The following is a 19,658-nucleotide window of genomic DNA, read 5'->3' as shown; positions in this document are numbered from 1 at the left end:
GAAGGAGTGGCTTTACAACAACTCTGTGACTGTTCTTGAATGGCCCAGCCAGAGCCCTGACTTAAACCCCATTGAGCATCTCTGGAGAGACCTGAAAATGGCTGTCCACCAACGTTTACCATCCCACCTGACAGAACTGGAGAGGATCTGCAAGGAGGAATGGCAGAGGATCCCCAAATGCAGGTGTGAAAAACTTGTTGCATCATTCCCAAAAAGACTCATGGCTGTATTAGCTCCAAAGGGTGCTTCTACTAAATACTGAGCAAAGGGTCTGAATACTTATGACCATGTGATATTTCAGTTTTTCTTTTTTAATAAATCTGCAAACATTCTGTGTGTTTCTGTCAATATGGGGTGCTGTGTGTACATTAATGAGGAAAAAAATGAACTTAAATGATTTTAGCACATGGCTGGAATATAACAAAGAGTGGAAAATTTAAGGGGGTCTGAATACTTTCCATACCCACTGTATATGAATTGTGGTGGAGTCAGTAGTATCCTTTGTCACATTTGTGATAGCTTTATATCTGGTTTGTGTGGCAAGGGCACAATGCATCAAGGCTTCACTGTAATTCTGGTTAAGACTATAGGAGACATTTCTCAGATAGTTCAGGATGTTATATTGTATGAATATTAGACACATTCCTGATGCTGAATTGCAGTTGAAGCTGCTTCAAATCCTTCTCTAGCCAGCCGTGTCATCTTCGCTTCTGAGCACATGATGCCAAAGTAAATTCAATAAGAAGTAGACATTTGTATTCATATGATTTCCTAATATTTTGCACACTCATTGCATTGCATGCTAACATTTCACATTGATTGAAGTCATTTTAATTGGCAAGGATTGAGAGTATAAAGAAAGCTAAAGGTTCCATGTCACTCTCTGCCAAGCATAATTCAGAGCCAGCGTAAGTGAGATCAATGCCGCCCCCTGTGGGGAACCATGAAGAATCAGAGCCCACAGGTCGATGCCTGGGTGGTGGTGGGCCGTGACATGCATCGTTAGCCACAGCAATGGTGGTGGAAGGAGGTTGAAAGGCATCTTTTTCCTTGTTTTCAGTGTTTGACCTGTCAGCAGCAATAGCAAGGGAGTCTTCTATCTTAAATATGACCTTAACTGGGAAAACAGATCGTTTCCACATTAATACGTACTGCTGGTATTTAAATGCACTTACTGATTTGCAGTACTCTGCAGTTTCATTAGCCCAGATATTAAATGGGCCTCCATTACATTTCTTTCACAAGCTTAATGGTACTATTGGCACTATTTTTAGAAACAAAGAAAATGTGAATCATTTTCTTGCCTAACTGATGCATTGTAAGATTAAAGACAGGCAAATCTGCTGGACCCTTTTTTTTTTTTTTTAAACAAAACATGCTATGTCAGGAAATACTGCCATCTAACAGTGACCCAAAGTCTTGGCCTCTGATACATTATGTGTTAGGGAATAGAGAATTTTTCAAATGTTCAAACATACTCTGGTTAACAGGTATTGACTCATGTACTTCACACTCTGAATAAATACTAACAAGTTTGCACATAGTTAGTGCCAAATTGTCTATTTCAGGAAATCTAATATTGACTCAGTAGAGACAAATATTGCACCAATTTTAGTTGGTATAGTATAAATGTGGGCGGCATGGTGGCGCAGTAATTAGCTCTGTCATCTCACAGCAAGAAGGTTCCGGGTTCAAGCCCCAGCCAGCCTGGTGCCTTTCTGTCCAGAGTTTACATGTTCTCCCTGTGCCTGCGTGTGTTCTCTCTGGGTACTCCGGCTTCCAGTTCAAAGGCGTGCGATTGATCGGTGACTGTAAATTGCCCTTAGGAGTGAGTGTGTGTGGTTGTCTGTCTCTGTCAGCCCTGTGATAGACTGGCGACCTGTCCAGGGTGGACCCTGCCTCTTGCCCAATGTCAGCTGAGATTGGCTCCGACCACCCCGCAACTCTCATTAGGATAAGTGGTGCAGATAAAAAATGATTTTGATACTGCAACCCCTGTCATGCACCATTCAAATGCTAAGTAGGGGAATATATTCTCATTTCAACTTGCATACTTACATATTTAGGTTTCTCTTGTTGTTTTTTCAGCTCTCACCGGCTTTGTTCATCATCCAGGCTGTTAGTCATTCACACCAGTGGTCATTTCCACAGCTCCTTACATTTAATCCCTCATCACAACACTCTGTCTGGCTTGTCTTCTTCCAAGCTAAATCCTCTCACTTTCTTATGCAACATGGACTTCTAAAATACAGCTTCACTTAAAATGACAGTTAAGTAATCCATCAGCTTTAGGGTTTTCTTGAACCAGTTTTTCTGGGATAAGAATAACTAAAGCACTGGAGGCCATTTACTCCATCCTTCTTAAATGTTCGACATGACATATAAGGGTACGTTATTTAGCATATCTCTCAGTTGAAATCCAATACATTTCAATCCATGCTAGCTATGCCTTAAACTACAGTTTTACAGACTTTATGTTCTGACCCTCCTTCATGTATTCATGTAAACGTAGTGCAGTTCAGTTCAACACCACCACCCACCACAACCTTTCGGTCAGTGTAAACAAAAACTGAAAACATAGGCATACTTGTACTAGGTTGCATTACACTGCACAGTTGTGCCTAATAAACTGGTAAACATACATTATATTTAGAGATGAACGTCAGGCTCAGCCAAGTCTTTCACTAACAACTATGTTTGCTCATACAGTACATGCTTGGATTTTGGCACCAGCATGACCTAGGTATTTGGATTTTGTTGAAGATGCAGTAGTGAAATTGAATGGAGTTTCTTAAATGACCAGTTGGCTTTTAGCTGTGAGATTCTCCCTCCACCTCTATAACAAGAAGATTCACAGTTTTTGTATGGCTGTAGTAATAGATATGTGTTACTATGAAGCTGTCATAGCCTTAAAGCGAAACGTGGGTAAAATGCTGTCGAGTCATTGCCTCAGGTGTATTGTGAATCCTTAGGCTTAATATTAAGGTCACAGCTCATTGGTAGAGTCAGGCTTATGGATCTGGTTGCCATGGAAATGTCTCTCACTTCAGTGCTTTTGTGTCTGTTTGGCTCTCTCTCTCTCTCTCATGTGGTGTGTTTGAAGAATTTCCCAGCTGAAGAGTTTTTTAAGTCGGTGTGTGTATTTTTTCCGTATACTGTATGACTGTAGAAAATTCAGGCTGAGTAACATTTTCTTTCATTGCTTATCTTTGAAGATGAGTCGTTGCCAGGCTCCAAGTATGTGTGTGACTGCATGCTTGCATACGAGTTAGCTGCACTTTGAATCACACTCCATCTGTGAGTTTTTCTACTAATAAGCAGGTGGTAACAGCCCTCAGCTACAGAGAGCAGTATAGTATTTGGTTTGTAGTTTTGGGGGGTCTAGTTGTGGGTTTCATGTTGGTTTGTAACATAAGATGAGACCTCTGACAGTCTGGGATAATGTTTGTAGGCTACTGCACAATACAGTAGGAAGTAAGAACAATAAGTAAGAACAATAAACACTTAACAGACAAAAAAAAGAAACCATTTAACTATGGAGCCTACTTACTGTAGAAGCTCAAAAACCAGAAAACATAGCCTACACATAAAATCAGCACCACAATGAGTTACTGCACCTAGTGGGGGGTGAAGCCGTACAGAGGACAGACCAAAACCAGCCACACCTGGTGGAAATTAGGGGTAAGACCTCTGACTCCCAAGGCTGTATTGTCATTGTTTCAATAGGTGCTTTGGACTGGAGGAACTTTTTCATAGTTCATAGAACTATGGGAGAAAGTACCACCTTTGTTGTGTGTCCACACCGCAGGAACTGAGAGCGACAATAATTCTTAGAACGCTGTTTTGAGGGACTTTTTTTTAGCTCCTGCTTCAGTATAGGTACTCTCCAGCATAGAATTGCAGTATGTAATCAGCAGGCGGCCAGTGTGGGGAAGCCAGGATCAGTGAGATGTGAACTTAAAATCCCAGCACCTGAGTTTTAAAGGAGCTGTTAAGGAGGAGAGAGTTTTTTTTTTTATTTATGCTGTAGCAGGAAACTACAGGGATGTTTAAAGAAGAAATATCAGATCCTTACTCTGACAAATTAAGTTCAACTTGTGGGAAATAAAATGCCACATTGCTCAGTTTAGTGTATTCTGTGTTCTAAGCTGTCTCAGCCTTCCTTGTTCTGGTATGACCACTAGGTTATGGTAAGTAATGTTAGCTCATTTTAGAAAGATACTGTTGTAACAAATGATGGTTGTTCAGCTGCAAGTTAAATGGGATTTTTTTCATTTTAGAAGTTTGGTATGGGTTACAACATCTCCTAGGAAAAATATCTGGGCCTTTATTTGCTTTATTTGTTTAAATGACTTCATTAACCACTTGTTAAATTTGGCTCTGCTGCTGTACTTTGTGCTGGGAAGACAACAGTAAGAGCTTATCTCATTTTGTTTGGTGGAAGTGTCTGGCTGCAGTTTATTGTTCATGAGACCTGTGATGCTAAATACAGTGTTTGCTGGAAAATCCAAGACGGTATGTTAAAGAGATTAAATCTGCACAGAGTTGAATTTGTCTTAAAGAATCATTTCCTTGGCCCGCTGTATACTGCATACAGTGATAAGGACCAAGGTTCAAAGCAAATAATGGCTGACCACACAGATCCATGAGTCAAGTGCTTTTGAACCCACTTGTTGCTAGGCAGTTTCACTTGCCTACTATAGAGGCACTTTGAATGAACTCGCAAAGTGGGCACCACTCTAAAAATAGATTTGGTATTCAGCTGCAGCTGTTTGTGTTTGGTGAAACCGTTTGATTCACGCAGTCTCAAGCATCAAGCTGCACATCAGTTAGTAATGCTGGCATCTTTAAAGCGCACAGTTCTTGATGTGTATGCTGCTTTCAAAAGTGAGCATTGTGTGTCTTGAGTTGTTTGTGTAGGTCTTATTGCCTCGTACTGTGTGCCGCTGCTCTGCCTCTTGGTCACTCTGGGCTGCGGGCGACCCGTATGTGGTCCAGCAGACCTGAACTGAGGCAGAGAATAGAAAGAGAACGGTGTTAGTGGGACAGGGGCAGGCAGAGAAATGAAACATGCCTTTTAATTCTCAGAGGAAAACTGGCATGGAACAGATTCCCTAATCAACACTGAGTTGGAGGATTAGAAGTATTTACATATAGGGAATATATTTTACTCTGATTGTAGTATTTTGTCTGGTCTCTGCCATTGACTATGAGGACTTGGAAAGGCTGCGGCAGCACTGTAGAAATTCTGCTCCTAGGTGAATGGCAGGCTGAAGATTGTTTTTTAAATTGGCTGAAACTTTTCTCTCCTATTGGCTGAATACTGCTGAGCTGCAGAGCCGGAAAGGTGGCTGGAACAAGCATGGAGGGTGATTTTCTATTGTCAGTATGAGCCACTACCACCTGGTGCCTTACTGAAACCGAGGGTAGTTATGAAATGATGGATGATGAGAATATCTGGATGAATTTCTGAAACTGTTCTGTGACGATCCAGAGTGGGATTCCAAAATGCAACGCCTGTGTGTCAACTACTTCTTCTTCTACTAAATTGTTTTTCCAGTTACACTGTGGTGACAGACATTAATCACAGTCACCATGGACTCAGGCTGTATTAAACCAGACCATGATCTCTCTCTAATGGTAAGTCCTGCGAGTGCCTTAACATAACCATAAAAAAGTTTAATAATGCAGCAGTCGCCATGAGTGTGGGTATGGTATTGCAAAATATTTTGTCAGCACACAAATGAAATATGTTGTCAGTAAACGATTTACTGATTGTCTAAATGCCAGTATTTTCACAACTTTGTTGTATGTTAAAGTCAGTGATTCTAGCATAAAAAGGTTTACATTTTGATCACCATATACACAAACCCAAAAAGTCATTTCAGTTAGGATCACCTAACCACGTTCTTCAAAATTCATGAACACGCATTACCACAGCAACAGTGATGACTGGAGGAAGAGCCGATACCAAAGGAGACAATGACTCCACGTGTCAAAGTGTCCCTGGGCAAGACACTGAGCCTGAAGTTGATCCTGATGGCCAGAGCAGCGCCTTGCAGTGCCAGTGGCACCATCGATGTGTGAATTGGCACCACAGATGGCTGCCCCGCTTCTGTACCAGAGGCAAATTCCTTGTGTGTGTATCATACATGGCAAATAAAAGTGATTATCATTACAGTTTACCCATCATCCAGCAGAAAAAGAGCAACCTCTGTCTGTCCTCATCCCTTTTAAATCCCAGAGCTCGCTTCCCAGTGGCACCTGTCTCCAGCTTTGCCTGATTATAGCTCTTCTTTAGCATTTTTTTTTTCTTTTATCTTTTCCCCCTTGTTGCTCAGTTGTGTAGGCTGTAAGAGGAACTGATACTTTTTCAGCCATCTCTCCCATTCGGCTGTAGTGTGGTCCTCACCCCACACATCAGGCAAGAGCACTGCTTGTGCTGATTGGCTGAAATTAGCCGGCCAAACTCCGATCCTTTCTTCAGTTATTACAAAGCGAGCAAAGCACACAGCTACCTGGGGTTTGTGGAGCACACAAACTGAAAGGCCAGGCAGAGGAATGTGAGGAAAATGTAGCTGAATATGACAAAATGTGTTATGCATTAGAATCACTTACGATATTGTTTATGCTAACAACAGATCCGCATTACCTAGTAGATAGAAATCATAGCCCCGGGCGGCATTACTTTTTTTTCCCAAAGGATGCAGTTGAACATTAGTTGTATATAAGCATCAATTCTATTAGACAGGGCTGACTGGTTAAATTGTTTAGCCTGTGTGTGCTTATGTGCTTTTCCATATGAGCATAATTGCTGTGTAAGGACACAGTGTGTCATTCTCATTAGACTCAGTCCTTTGTGGTGGAAGCTCAGTGGTGTGCTGTGTGTAGATCGCTGTAGGAAATTGCTGATAACGCTTTTAGCTGCAAGAAAATCACCTCTGTGCACCGGAGGAGAGCCGAGGTGGTGTGAAAATTGCTCTTTTTTTTATTTTTCTCTGACTTTATTCTTCCTGCTCTGTCTCTGTTTTCCTTCTTCTCATCATGCACAGATGCTGCTGCCCATGTCATCTCACTAATGTACATCTGTACTAAATCACACCAGTTTTTCTTCGCACTTGTTTTACACTTGCCTAATTAGGATTTAAATTTTAGACATTTAGAAAGTCCTTTGCTAGTGTGGATTTACTGCAAGCTACCCTGAACTATGCAGTGAATGGGTTTCTGCTTCTTGGGTTGCTGAAGTAAAATGTGATACTACAGGGTTTTTTAGCAATATGACAAAGTTTTCCTCTCAGGTTTTTTGTGGCACCCAGTCCAGTTCGCAATTCTGTAAAAGTCCATCTGGCAGAAGCAACATGTTTTTGATAAGTTACCTAACACCAGCCTGAAGTCGGGCGAGTAGTATAGCTGAAAGTCAATGAATGTAACTTTTTTCTGTACACATAATATTCTAACTACAACCCAAGCATTGGTTTGCTGTATGTACTGGTTCAAAAACAAACCTCTCATACATGTTCTGAACAACTGCAGTGCATGCAGAGCTGCCTACTTAGTGTCACTGTTAACATTCCCTCATTTGTTCTCCTTGATCTGTGAACCTAAAGTGAATCATTGTTTTGAACCACTTTGCGGATAACACTCCTACAGATCTTGCAGCCTGACAGGTGGAGCTGGACCAGATAAAAAGGTTCACTTTCAGAAGGAGAAAGACAGAGCACATGAGAGAAAACATGGCCTTTGGCAGCCTTGTTAACCTGATTCCTTGTTCTTGTGTCCGGATCAAGATCTCTAATTCTAGACACAAGTCATGTACCATATTCTTTGTCTTTAAATATGTTCAGCACAACAGACAGAAGAAGAAACACACTCAGATGACGCTATAGAAATGTGTGTGTGTGTTATGCCTTGGAAATGCAACAATGACATATGCACTAGGTTTTCTTTTCTGTATCTACATAGTACCTTTAAATAATGGAGTTTGGCCATTGAGGAAGGTAGGCAAACTCCTCTGTGTGAGTGAATAGTGTTTTTATTTTGACAGAACATGAGCAGATGTCAAGGTCTACACATTGCTCCCAAGCAGAAAATTTATTTATAATAACTAGACACCAACAGTGTTGGGCAAGGTACTTGGAAAAATGTAATGAATTACTCATTGTATACTTTTGCTACATAACTGAGGTCCATTGAAGATGCTTTTAAAGAACTCTAAGTCCATGCACACATCACATATTCTGTATTTAACATATATACAGTAAAAACTATATATATATAATCCACTTTGGACCAGTCTTATTCCTTCCTTCAAGCTCGGGTCCTCTACCAGAGGCCTGGGAGCTTGAGGGTCCTGCGCAGTATCTTAGCTGTTCCTAGCACTGCACTCTTCTGGACAGAGATCTCAGATATTGTTCCTGGGATCTGTTGGAGCCACTCTCCCAGTTTGGGAGTCACAGCCCCCAATGTTCCTATTACCACGGGGACCACTTGTGCCTTCACCTTACAGATCTTTTCTAGTTCTTCTTTCAGCCCTTGGTGTGCTCTCGAGCTTCTTGTGTTCCTTCTTCCTGATGTTGCTATTGCTTGGGATTGCTACATCTATCACTACGGCCCTCTTCTTCTGTTTGTCCACCAGTACTATGTCCAAAAACCTGACTTGAAATACAAGGACAATAATGAACTTTTCAATCAACATTTAAAAACAATTTCAGAAGAGATGAATATGTGTTTGAACGTTGCTGTTATTGCTTTTTTCTATAACAAACTCCAAATGTAAATCACAAATACAGGTTTCTACTAGAGCTTAAAGTGGGGCAGCGAATGAGGGTCTTTTGTTTTGGTCACAACTCATTCACCCCAACTACAAGCCTTTATTATTATTATTACACATGTAACATGACAGAAGTCTTTTTAAGATTTAGTAGTTTTTAGGCACAATCTCATCACACAAGCATCAGTGCTTTTACAAGTTGTGCTGTAGTGTAGGTCCTCTTTTGTTAGCACTTACATTTAGCGTTGTTGCTGGTAGTACAGGCTTTGCAGTAGTGTTACATCTGGCACTGCTTGAAATTCACATGTTGTCAGAGTATGCCCCCTGGACGTCAAGTATGGAATAATAATGGCACGAGACCCGCTGTGTGACCAGAGGATTAGGTTAATCACAGGGGGACTGACTGTAGTGGCCTCTTTTTCAGAAAGGGGAATTAGATTTATACAGAGGAGGTGGGGAGGGAGTTAGAGAATGCTATGTTGTGGCAAGGCTGGCAAGACAGACACCTACTGATTTCTCTCTGAAAATCTCATGTGGCAGCTTGTAGATAAGGGCTTATTATCTCTTTTCGACTGCATCGGCCTCTTCCTTTTTCTGCTTGCCCCTTTCTTTCACCTCAACAAAAATCATTTAATTTTCCCCAAATTGTCATTCCTCTCCTCTCCTCTCCTCTGTTTGAATGGAGGCCACCACAAACTTTCATCAAAATGTCAAGTGCAAAGATTCCATGAATCATATTCGTGCAAAAATCCGACCTCAGAAATGTGTGTGTGTGTTATTTTGCTGCTCTCTGTTTACTTGTCAAGGTGAGGTTTCTGTGGCAACTCAATAATTGCTTCATCTGTGAGGCAGAGGTGAATATACATGAACCTGGAAACATTCAGACTGTGTGGTGTAATCTGTAAGGAGCAGATCTTGCACTCAAACAAATTAGGGTCATTTTACTACTGCGCTCACCATCTCCGTGGAAGTGATACGTATACAGGAGAGTTCTCACAATCAGGGTCCTCCCCAAGTGTCACTCCACTTGACGTCCACTTACATCTGTGGAGGACACTCCTCACTGACTGAAGTGCTATATAGATGTATGCTTCAACTGAGGGATGCCCTGCTACTGTCAACCAGAAGTAGGAAGGAGGCAGTGGTCACCATGGCTACCGACACCTTTTCTTACTAATCTGCTGTGGATTGCTGTGTCTGCAGATACACTAGATTAGTGATTCCCAACCTTTTCTAGTGGTGACCCCTTGAAACAAAACCTTGTCTGCTTGTTAGCACTTATCACAGGTTCTAACCTTATGAAGGACTTGCGTTTTGAGCACTTGGATGATAGGCTGATATTTTTTAGAATGTTTCATTGAAAGTATCACTTTATTTTATGGGGCCCATAATTTTTGATGAATTTCATGAGGTTTAAAATTGTTCATAAACAGATGTCAGTATGCACTGGAGTTTCCTAGAAGGACAAACAAAACAACAACAAAACTAAATTCATAAGTTCCAATTTTTTATGAATTTGTACAGCCATACATTATAGTTATGTGGCCTTTCTTGGAAATATCTGAATACTGTAAGCGCATTACCACTGTTCTGGCTGTGAAAGCCATTTTGCCACTTAGTCAAGATCCTCATCAGTCGTGCGGTCTAATGAGAGCCCCAGGTATTAATTTCTGGGGGCCATTCACACCTTCTGTAAGCCACACGGACGTCTCATGAGAGTAATCCGAGCCACACCGATAATCATGCTGGTTCATTTAATTTTTTTCATCTTCTGTTGCAACATGTTGAGATGACTGCACTGTGCATTCGCAATACAGACTCCAAGTTTTCTCTAAATATAGCACAATTAGCTAATCATACATATGTTATCAGTGAGCAGGAGTCAGTTTTGCAATGTAGCGCCGTAGAGGAAGAGAATCTTACACTATGTGGATCCAGGTTTTTGCATGTGGGTCCAAGCTGCTTCAATGTATTTTGTATTCTTCCTTACTGTTTTGATAAATATATCTTTATGTTGGCCTACCCCTCTGAACTCTGTCAGCATGCCTCTTTACTCTCTTTCTCTCTTTTTAGAGTTTATGCTTAAATAGCTTTCAGGGATCATGCCTGTTGTTTGATCTCAGTTTAATGTAATCGGATTGTGTGTGTTTATGAGAGCGACTGCTTTCATGTCAAAGGTGATGCTGTGCCCGTCAGGTTCTGTCAAATACAACAGGGGTTTTATTTGCAGCCTTTCTTCTCAGCACACTGAGACAGACATTTTGCTAAAGTTGGTCTTTTTTGGGTCAGAGGAGCAGTCTTCCAGTCTTAAGCCCTCAAATGGATGCCTGATCGATGCTTAATTATGGTTCTCTGCTGCGAAACCCAGTGATTTGATTTGATTTGATTTATTCTTTCAAGCATGTAAAACAGTTGATATGACAACACACATAATTTTACACATAATCCAATATCAATTTGCTTATACCTAGTACATGCTTGAAAAGCTACAGATAAAAAAAAAAGTTACTTTGCATGTGTAAACTTTCTTTTTGTTTGTGTTTGTACTCGGATTACACGTGTACAATGTCATGTATGAAAATAGATGTAAAACTTCCAGACATAACGCAGTTGGGTTTCTAGTTGAATAAAACATGCCAAGTGGAGCAAATTGCATAACAGCCATCAATAAATAAAATTTCAAATGCATCAGCCACACATTCAACAGACAAACGAGATTCCTGTTATGTGTACTGAGTTTTCCAGCATCCTCTTAACTTGGTATCTAAAGCATTTCCTCATATCATCCTAGTTCAAAATATGGTTATATGATGGTGGAGGTCATGCTTTACAACTCCTCACAACCATTTTATCTGTCTTGAAATATAAGCTGAAGGAGTTATATTCACATCCTTTGCTTTCCATTGGGCACAGCTCATCTGCATACCACATCCTGAACATGTCAGTTTCATGGCTACACTGACTCGAGGCTAAGTAATATAGTTACACACCGCCATCTTGCGGATGCAGGGCTGAAAAACTGGTCTTCTGGGGAATGAAATGGCGCTCTCTGGTGTTCACGCAGGGGTCCTGCTTTGTTTTAGTCTTAACCGAGAGTGGTATATTTATAAATGGACAAGAACACCCACAAAATCAAAACAGAGAATTATCTCTCAATATGAGAAAGTGTAGGAAAGAAAGAAAGTGTGAGACTAAATCCTGCACAGGTACCTTGACCAGGAGGTTTGGTTTCATCAGCTGGCTTTACAATAACACAAATGTCTTTCCACACCACAACACAATACTGTTCGTTATGTCACTAAGGTTTTGTTTATTATAATGAATCTTGGCATAATGTTTTACACCCAATTAATTTTAAAGCACGAGCAAATGAAACACAGCAGTACTAAATGTTCAACACAATCAGTTATATTGTCCTTGTAAAGTGTTGTTCACTGTTTGTTCAGCTATTTTCCACTGCAGGAAGCTCCTGTTAACATCTTGTTAACAAAGTATAAACATACATTAAACAATGTAACAGCACCAACTGCATGTTTTTGTGGGTGTGAATGGGAAAAAAAAACTATTTGTAAATGAGTACTTGATTCAATTGATAATTTTAGGGTTTGTTATGAGTCATGGGAGTAGAGGTCTCTCTAATTATAGAGTGATTTTACTGTAGACCACAGAGTTGGTTTTAATGGAGAGGGTTTTCTTTTCAAATAGCAACCTTTTCAGGCTAATTGGAATGGTTAATTTAAATGACATCTCATGCTTACCTGCAAATTTTTATATTAGCACAAAATTGCTTATTTAAATGCTTTTTTGTGAAAATGCTAAATTGTGAACAAAAGAAAGTAAAGAGATCCCCTTTACATTACAGTAGCACCTATTCAATTCCAGATGTATTTGTCTCCTATTCACGTCACTTTACAGCCATGATCACATGTTAAACCAGTTTTTCCCATGTCTGCAGCAGAAGAGCTTTCTTTCTTTTGTTCTTCAGTGTTTAACCCTCTGGCTGTCATTAAGAAGGAATGCTATTGCTGTTGACGCACGGGATACAGCTCTGTGGCTGTCACATCTTCTGCGTCTCCCATTACTCATCTTTGTCTGCATTGTGTAGCAGTTGGGAAAGCTGCATTGTGGGAACAGCGATTCACTTTTGGTTTCTGTAATCCTAATCCTCCCCTTACTGTGTGTGTTTTTTGAAGTGCTTGTGTTATGTGCCATCTTTCTGAATCGCGTCCAAGTCGGCAAAGAGAAAGCGTACCTGTTCTGTCTTGATGTAATTGTTAGAAACTCATCCGGTTGCCCTTCAGGAAGGTTTTCCTGTAGAGTGACTACTGTTACAGGAAGATATGAGAAATAGGAGTTACTCATGCAGCCACTGGCACTTTTTTACCTTTCATTTTCGTATTGTGTTTCTTCCTTTAGAATTAACAGGAATATAAACCAGCTGTCAGCAAGTTCTAAAGAAATTATCAGTTCAAGGGATCATAGAAAATATTGTTCATAACTAGAAACTAGAAGAAATTACCTCCTCCTCCTTCCCTCCTTTTATTTGCAGCATAAATATGAGATATCAGATGAATGACACAATTGAAGTTTAAATTATTGATGTATTTTTAAACTGAGTTTGAAAAATGAAGCTTAATTAAATTATATAGTTTTTAAGGAGTGAATTTATTGTGCCATATTGTGTTGTATTGTTGTTTGTATTGTTTTCTTGACCGTTGACTGCTTGCTGTCATGGTTATTAGATCAGTATTCTCTTCAAAACAATTTTAAAATGGATTATTTTGAAGAATTGTCACATTTGGGAGGAGAGGAGAGAAAATTTAATATTTCGTTCATTGCCTATTGTGCTACCTACAGTAAGTTCTCAAAAATACAACTGTTGGGTCTAATGTGTCCCAGAAGCGGAGGGGAAAACAGAAAAACGGCGGCTTTTATCTGATTTACAGTCATAAAATTCAACCTCTTGCATGCAGCACTTTGTTGGAAAGTTTGAATTGGCAAAAAAGCAACCTGTTAATCCCCTGTTATGATAAGCATCCATCCATTATCTACAACAGGCGGAAGCTCACAGGGTAAGATAAACATACAGTAGTTAAAGTAATTAAATTTTGTATCAATGGAAAAATTCTCATTTTCATGTATTAGCAATAAATACCTCTCAACGCTCCCATTAGATTTTTAGTTTGCAAAAAGCTTAAGGTGAAACGTTATTACAATCAAAAGCTTGACAACACTTCACATTTCAACTTCATTTGTATTTTAAACTGCCACACAGACTAGCTTCAAAGTCACTGTTTCTAATTACTGTACCTTTTTTCCTTCTCTTATGCGTCTGCAGCTCATGTACTGAAGTGTATGTGCTGCTATTAATCAAGAATCTGCCATCACATTTACTGTATCATGATATGAGGGCCTGAATCATTGCGGCCCCCTGCGATGCTACCAGATGCCACCTCTTTCTCACACCAACAGTTAAGGTAGACCAGAAAAACAATGAATCAGAACTCACTATTTTTGCTCTTTAAGGCAATTACTGACCCAGTACAGTCAATATAAACTTTTTTGTGTTCTGATTTGTTTTTATTTTTACTATATAATGAATAAATGAAAATGTTATGCTAAACCTTTACTTAAAATTCACCTATTTATTATTACAAGCAGTATGCAAACACTTAAAAACACGGCTAACATGCTACAGTACAGTTTCATCATCTACATCTATAAATCATTAGCAAACTCAACTCCAAGTTTAAATAATAAAATGTAACAATCATTTCATTTTATATTTTTAGAGCTCTGATGGAAAATTAATTCTTCTAAATCATTATAGCTTGAACAGTACAGCAATTGTACATGGTTTATCTTTTGAATACAGCTTAACAAGGCTGTGAGTGATGGATGAATTATGACTCCACTCCAGTGGCTCCACTCCAGAACTTGGATGTTCCTTCTTACTCTGTCGGGCCACGCTGAAGGGAACAGAGCTCCATACACACACTGGCACACACACACTATGGGGAGGAAGTATAGCCTGTGATGAAAAGAAGAGTCCACAAAGAGAGCTCAGAGAGATAGTAGACAGAGTCGGAGAGCGAACGAGGTTTAAAGAGTTCAGAGATGTGACGTATGGTCCGTTGCTTAAGTTGTTGTTGGTGTGGTGTGTGTGATGTGAGCTCTCAAGTGTATGGATCCAGGTGTTTGGATTCCTTTCGGCTGCTTTTAGTTGTGCCAAGGAGGGGGGATGTCTGATGGATCAGCTGTTGAGTAACTTTTTTTAACAGGGGTTTCATAAGTTAGTCATGTAACTGTAAGACTGTGAAGCCTCAGTGAGTGAATGTGACAATTGATGTGTTTGTGGTTACGCATGTGATGGTATGTGGCAAGTGGTGTATGGATGAGTGCATGTGTATAGGTGCAATGCACCGGCGTTCACCCTGTGCCAGAGGAAGGGTTCATTTTGACTTCAGCGAGGAAGTCATCAGGAAACTCCACGCCTCCAACAACCGCCATGCTCACAGGTTAGGATGCACAGAAACCATACACACACATTCACATACAGTCTATAAGTAGTCTCACTTCCTTTTCCCCATCAATTAAGTAATCATAGATTTCTCGTCATCATTGTAATTCTTAACTGGAAGGAGGAACATGTACACTGTTACATGTTTGGGTGAGAAAATGCAACTTATGTATGTTAAGTGGTTTTGGGGTGCAACAGGTTTTGCAAAGTAAAATTTTGAACAGGATGATATGCAGTGTTGGTGCAGTTAAGTAGTTTGCCATGCAAATAGGTCTGAAAGTGTTGAGATAAATTTGTTTATCTTGGCTTTTTTAGCCACAGTGTAAATATAATCTATATCTGGCACAATGAAAACTAGATAGGAAGGATATATCTTAAAAAAGCCCACATTATGACAAAGGTCTGCAGTCGTCTCAGGCTTTAGCAACGCTTGTTTCCAAGCAGCATTTTTTGTTTGACTATACTGGTTTTTGTTTTGATCCTCCCAAAACACTAATGTTTCACTCTTTCTACTAAGTAATTACTGGGTTTATCGACCAGAGCCAACACATTTATGTGAAACACTGATTCCCTTATAGGTTGTCAGCAGGCGCAACAAGAATTTGAGGGGTTGCAGTATAATTAACAGAAGAAGAAGAAAAAAAAAGGTTCTAGCACAAAATTTCAGGATTTAAAAAAAAAATGTTATAATCATTGTGAAATATTAGAAAGTGTTGTATCTTCATGACCTTAGGTTGACATACAATATGCAACCTGTAAAAAGGGGTCTTGGGAAGGGATGGCTTGGCTGTAAAAGTTCACATGCCTACAGCGTTGGAAACCTAAATGTTTTATATTTATAAAGGACCAGTTTCTTTAAAACCAGACAGAAAAAAGACATATTTTCCCACTTATTCTAGAAGAATCAAAACATCGCCTAACCACAGTTCACATGGCTCATTTGTGGAGTTAGAGTAAATAGGATTTTTAGTTCTGTAATTAGGATGAACTGGCACTTGAAGAATATAATGCTGCTGTTGTTGTTGTTGTGAGATTTCTGTACCATGCTGTTCCCTTTAAAATATTTTTGGTCTCATTATCCTTAAAGGAACAGACTTCAGAGGAAAGGTAGTAAGAGTTTGGGTAGACTGTACAAGATGAAGTGATACTATCTGTCAGAGATTTAAACCATCACTGAAAGGAGTTTGGTCTGGACTGGTCTGGACAGGATGCTGTATAGTAGTTCACATGGCCTACACTGTTGGAACAGAGTGATTTTACTTTAAAGATTCAGAAAAGCAGCAGGGAAAACAAGCTATTGTATAGAATTTAACTCTAGTTCATAATTGATATTGTTTTGTAAAATTTACATGGAATATCATATGCATGAAAAATATTAGATCAAAATGCATTTCATGAGAAATAAAGAATGAAATTACCAACAGTGATGATCATGTAGCTTGTGTACTATTTTTTGATGTTTGAGTCAGAGAAGAAAAAACTAGGATGGGTCTCCACCCAGGAGGATTGTGGGTATTCCGGCTCTGCTTAGACTGTTACAGTTTTTAGTGGACACGTACAATGAAACATGTGGATGTTTTACTAAAGCAATTAAATACACTCGTGTTCTAATAAAATACCATCAACATATTGTTTATAGAGAACCTGATGTCATGCATAGACAGAAATGTTTCTTCCCCACTATATTAAAAAATAATAATTTTTTAATTATGGAGACGTTGAGCTCTGGAGACATCATGCCTCCACTTTCGGGCTTGGTGGGTTCCACCTCTATGACTGAGGATTTCCTGTGGAAAGTACTGGGCTGTACTGAAGAAAGCAGAAGTACACAGGGGATGTATTGTACCGTGCTGCTTGTTTGAATTGCTAGACAGGTAGAGGAGACCTACACTCCATGACCGCTTCCTCGCGCTGGCATGTGTATTGTGGTTGTATTGTACGTGCTTTTGTTTCTGTATGTCCTAAATATTTGCACAGTGCAGCTTCATTGTGCTATTCATGGTGTGTGCATGAATTAGCCTATACACAGTATGTCTCCTTTGCAGGGACTGTTTCTCACATGCCCTGCTAGATAGATAATCTCCTGGTGAGACGGGCCTAACCAAAAATTTGGACAGTAACCCGGATTCCTATGGCGTAATAACAAAGATCACAGCTCCTTTTATTTGTACAGAGGGCTTTCCTATGTGTTGGGTCCCTTGTTAGTTTCAGCCTTTGCTACTAATTATGCCAAATCTTCAAGACTAGTATCACTTTGAGGTCTGTACTCAGTAGATTTGGATTTTTAAACATAAAAACTTCAACTGTGGAAGGACTGGTTGACACAAACAAATTCCACATCCCACAGCTCTTTAACGCTACTATCTGTGCAGTGCACTAACACAGGGAGCTTTTTAGTGCGAAGAAGAACAGTGTCGCCTGTAACATGATTGTAATTGATCAAAAACTGTTAAACAAAACAGACCCTAAGGCTGCTTCTCAGCTTCGTCTTAGATTTCAGTAGTGTACATGTTAAATAGCTGTCAGCATCTGAAACCACTATCTGAAACCACATGTCTTTTCAGTTTGGTGACCTATTTTCCTCTCTAGTACAGGAATTTGAATGACACTGTTATGTGCTTGCTTGCCCATGGGTGGGGTGCAGCACTGTGTAGAAGTTGTGGTATAGCAGTATTTTATTTGCAGTGCACTTTATTTACAGTGTAATATGTTGTTAGGGAGATGGAAACACAAAGCAACGTGGCTAAGACTTGAAAGTGTGTTGCAGCTGTGTGGTTGGGGCTTTGGGTTTGTGAGTGAAACACCAAGGCTGAAATCTGCTGTGAAGTTGGTTTGATGACGGCCATGGTGATTATGTCAATTAGGGTAATAAAGAGGAAAATAAGTGATAATACCGATGGGTGGGAGGATCACGAAAGGCTATGGCGACTCTGGGGGTTGTTGATGAAGATCGGGGCAAGGCTTAAGATGATGGCACCAAGCGTGAAAAACACTTTTTAATTATCTTGTGTTGAGAGAAGTATTCAGATCCTTTACTCACAATAAGTAAAATAGCCAAATATTAGTTTAGAAATAGTTCATCACAGGTAAAGGCCCTACATTCAAAATACTACTTAAGTAAAAGTAGAGAAGTATTTTATCAGCAAAAATACTTAACGTATTAAAACTAAAATGATTTGATCTGCAGAACAAACACACCCCTGACTGACTATTATTCATGACACATTGTTACAATTATTGCATCTAGTACCTGGATGAGGTGGTGCTAGTGTTTAGAAACTGCTTTATGTAAAGTTAGTTTGGATCGTTCCAAGAGTTTCACATGAAAAATCTGAGGTGCCGTGAAATATTTAGGAAGAAAAACCTATGCTACAAAATCTGTAATCCTTTCATGGTCCTTTCTTTAAGCTTGGCTTCTTTTATGAAAGGTTGTAAAACTTAACTGTACCCTCTTTTGGAGGTGAACAACTATTTAAATAAAACTACAGTATCTGATGAGCTTTTGAGGGGATATCACTCGCCAGGCAGACACTGCTTAACCACTAGTTGAATCTTTGATTTACAAAGTTTTTAAATGTAAAATCTTATTCTGAAAAGCAAATATTGAATACAGGTGCAGTATAACATGAATATAGTGGAGCAAAAAGTACATTACCTTCTGAAATGTAGTGGATTAAATGTCAGCATGAAATGGAAAGCTTCATGTAAGGAACAATGATTAAGGACAATACTTGATTTGATTTGATTTATTCTTTCAAGCATGTAAAGACAGTTGATATGTCAACACACATAATTTTACAAATATCCAACAAATGCTAATCCAATATCAATTTGCTTATACCTGGTACATGCTTGAATGGAGTAGGAAGAAGTCAGACTTATCCAGTCCTACCCCATGACATCATCTTACCATCATTGGTTTGCAAGCAGTATCTCTACATAGATAATTCTCTTCTACACCACACAAGTAATATACTAAAAAAATTATAACAGAATGTTAACATTCTTACATAATTACATTCTTAAATAATTATCTTCTACACCACACAAGTAACATACTAAAGAATTAATACAAGGTGTTAACATTCATACACCACACCCACAATGTTCCATCTAATTAATCATTAAACCTGTTCTTGCATATATCTTGATTGACACATACCTTTATATTTATGTTTAAACTCATCAATTCTAGTACTGTACTGTTTTTTATGTCCACACTTAAATTATTCCATAGTTTTACCCCACTTATGGAAATACAAAATCTTTTTTTGGTTGTACATATAGCATGAATTTTATAATTTAACTGACCCCTTAAATTGTATCCCCCATCCCTTTCATTAAATAGTTTTTGAATTCCACCAGGTA

At 39.3% G+C, this 19,658-nt stretch overlaps 1 protein-coding gene across 3 annotated transcripts in view; it reads left to right on the top strand.

Annotated features, from left to right (window-relative positions):
* pde4ba (phosphodiesterase 4B, cAMP-specific a) overlaps window positions 1-19,658 on the top strand; it is a 129,084-nt gene that overhangs the window by 48,795 nt on the left and 60,631 nt on the right. The window contains exon 1 of one of the 3 annotated variants that reach the window (XM_020602772.1): window positions 14,849-15,288. The exons of the other annotated variants lie outside the window; for them this stretch is intronic. Coding sequence (XP_020458428.1) covers window positions 15,140-15,288 — 149 coding nt within the window. The 5' untranslated portion in view covers window positions 14,849-15,139. Of the gene's footprint in view, window positions 1-14,848; window positions 15,289-19,658 lie in introns of those variants that run through there. 3 annotated transcript variants of the gene reach the window in all.

Source organism: Monopterus albus, unplaced genomic scaffold (genome assembly GCF_001952655.1).
Source record: "Monopterus albus unplaced genomic scaffold, M_albus_1.0 scaffold58.1, whole genome shotgun sequence".
Taxonomy (NCBI): Eukaryota; Metazoa; Chordata; class Actinopteri; order Synbranchiformes; family Synbranchidae; genus Monopterus; species Monopterus albus.
This window is presented reverse-complemented; position numbering and strand designations above follow the sequence as displayed.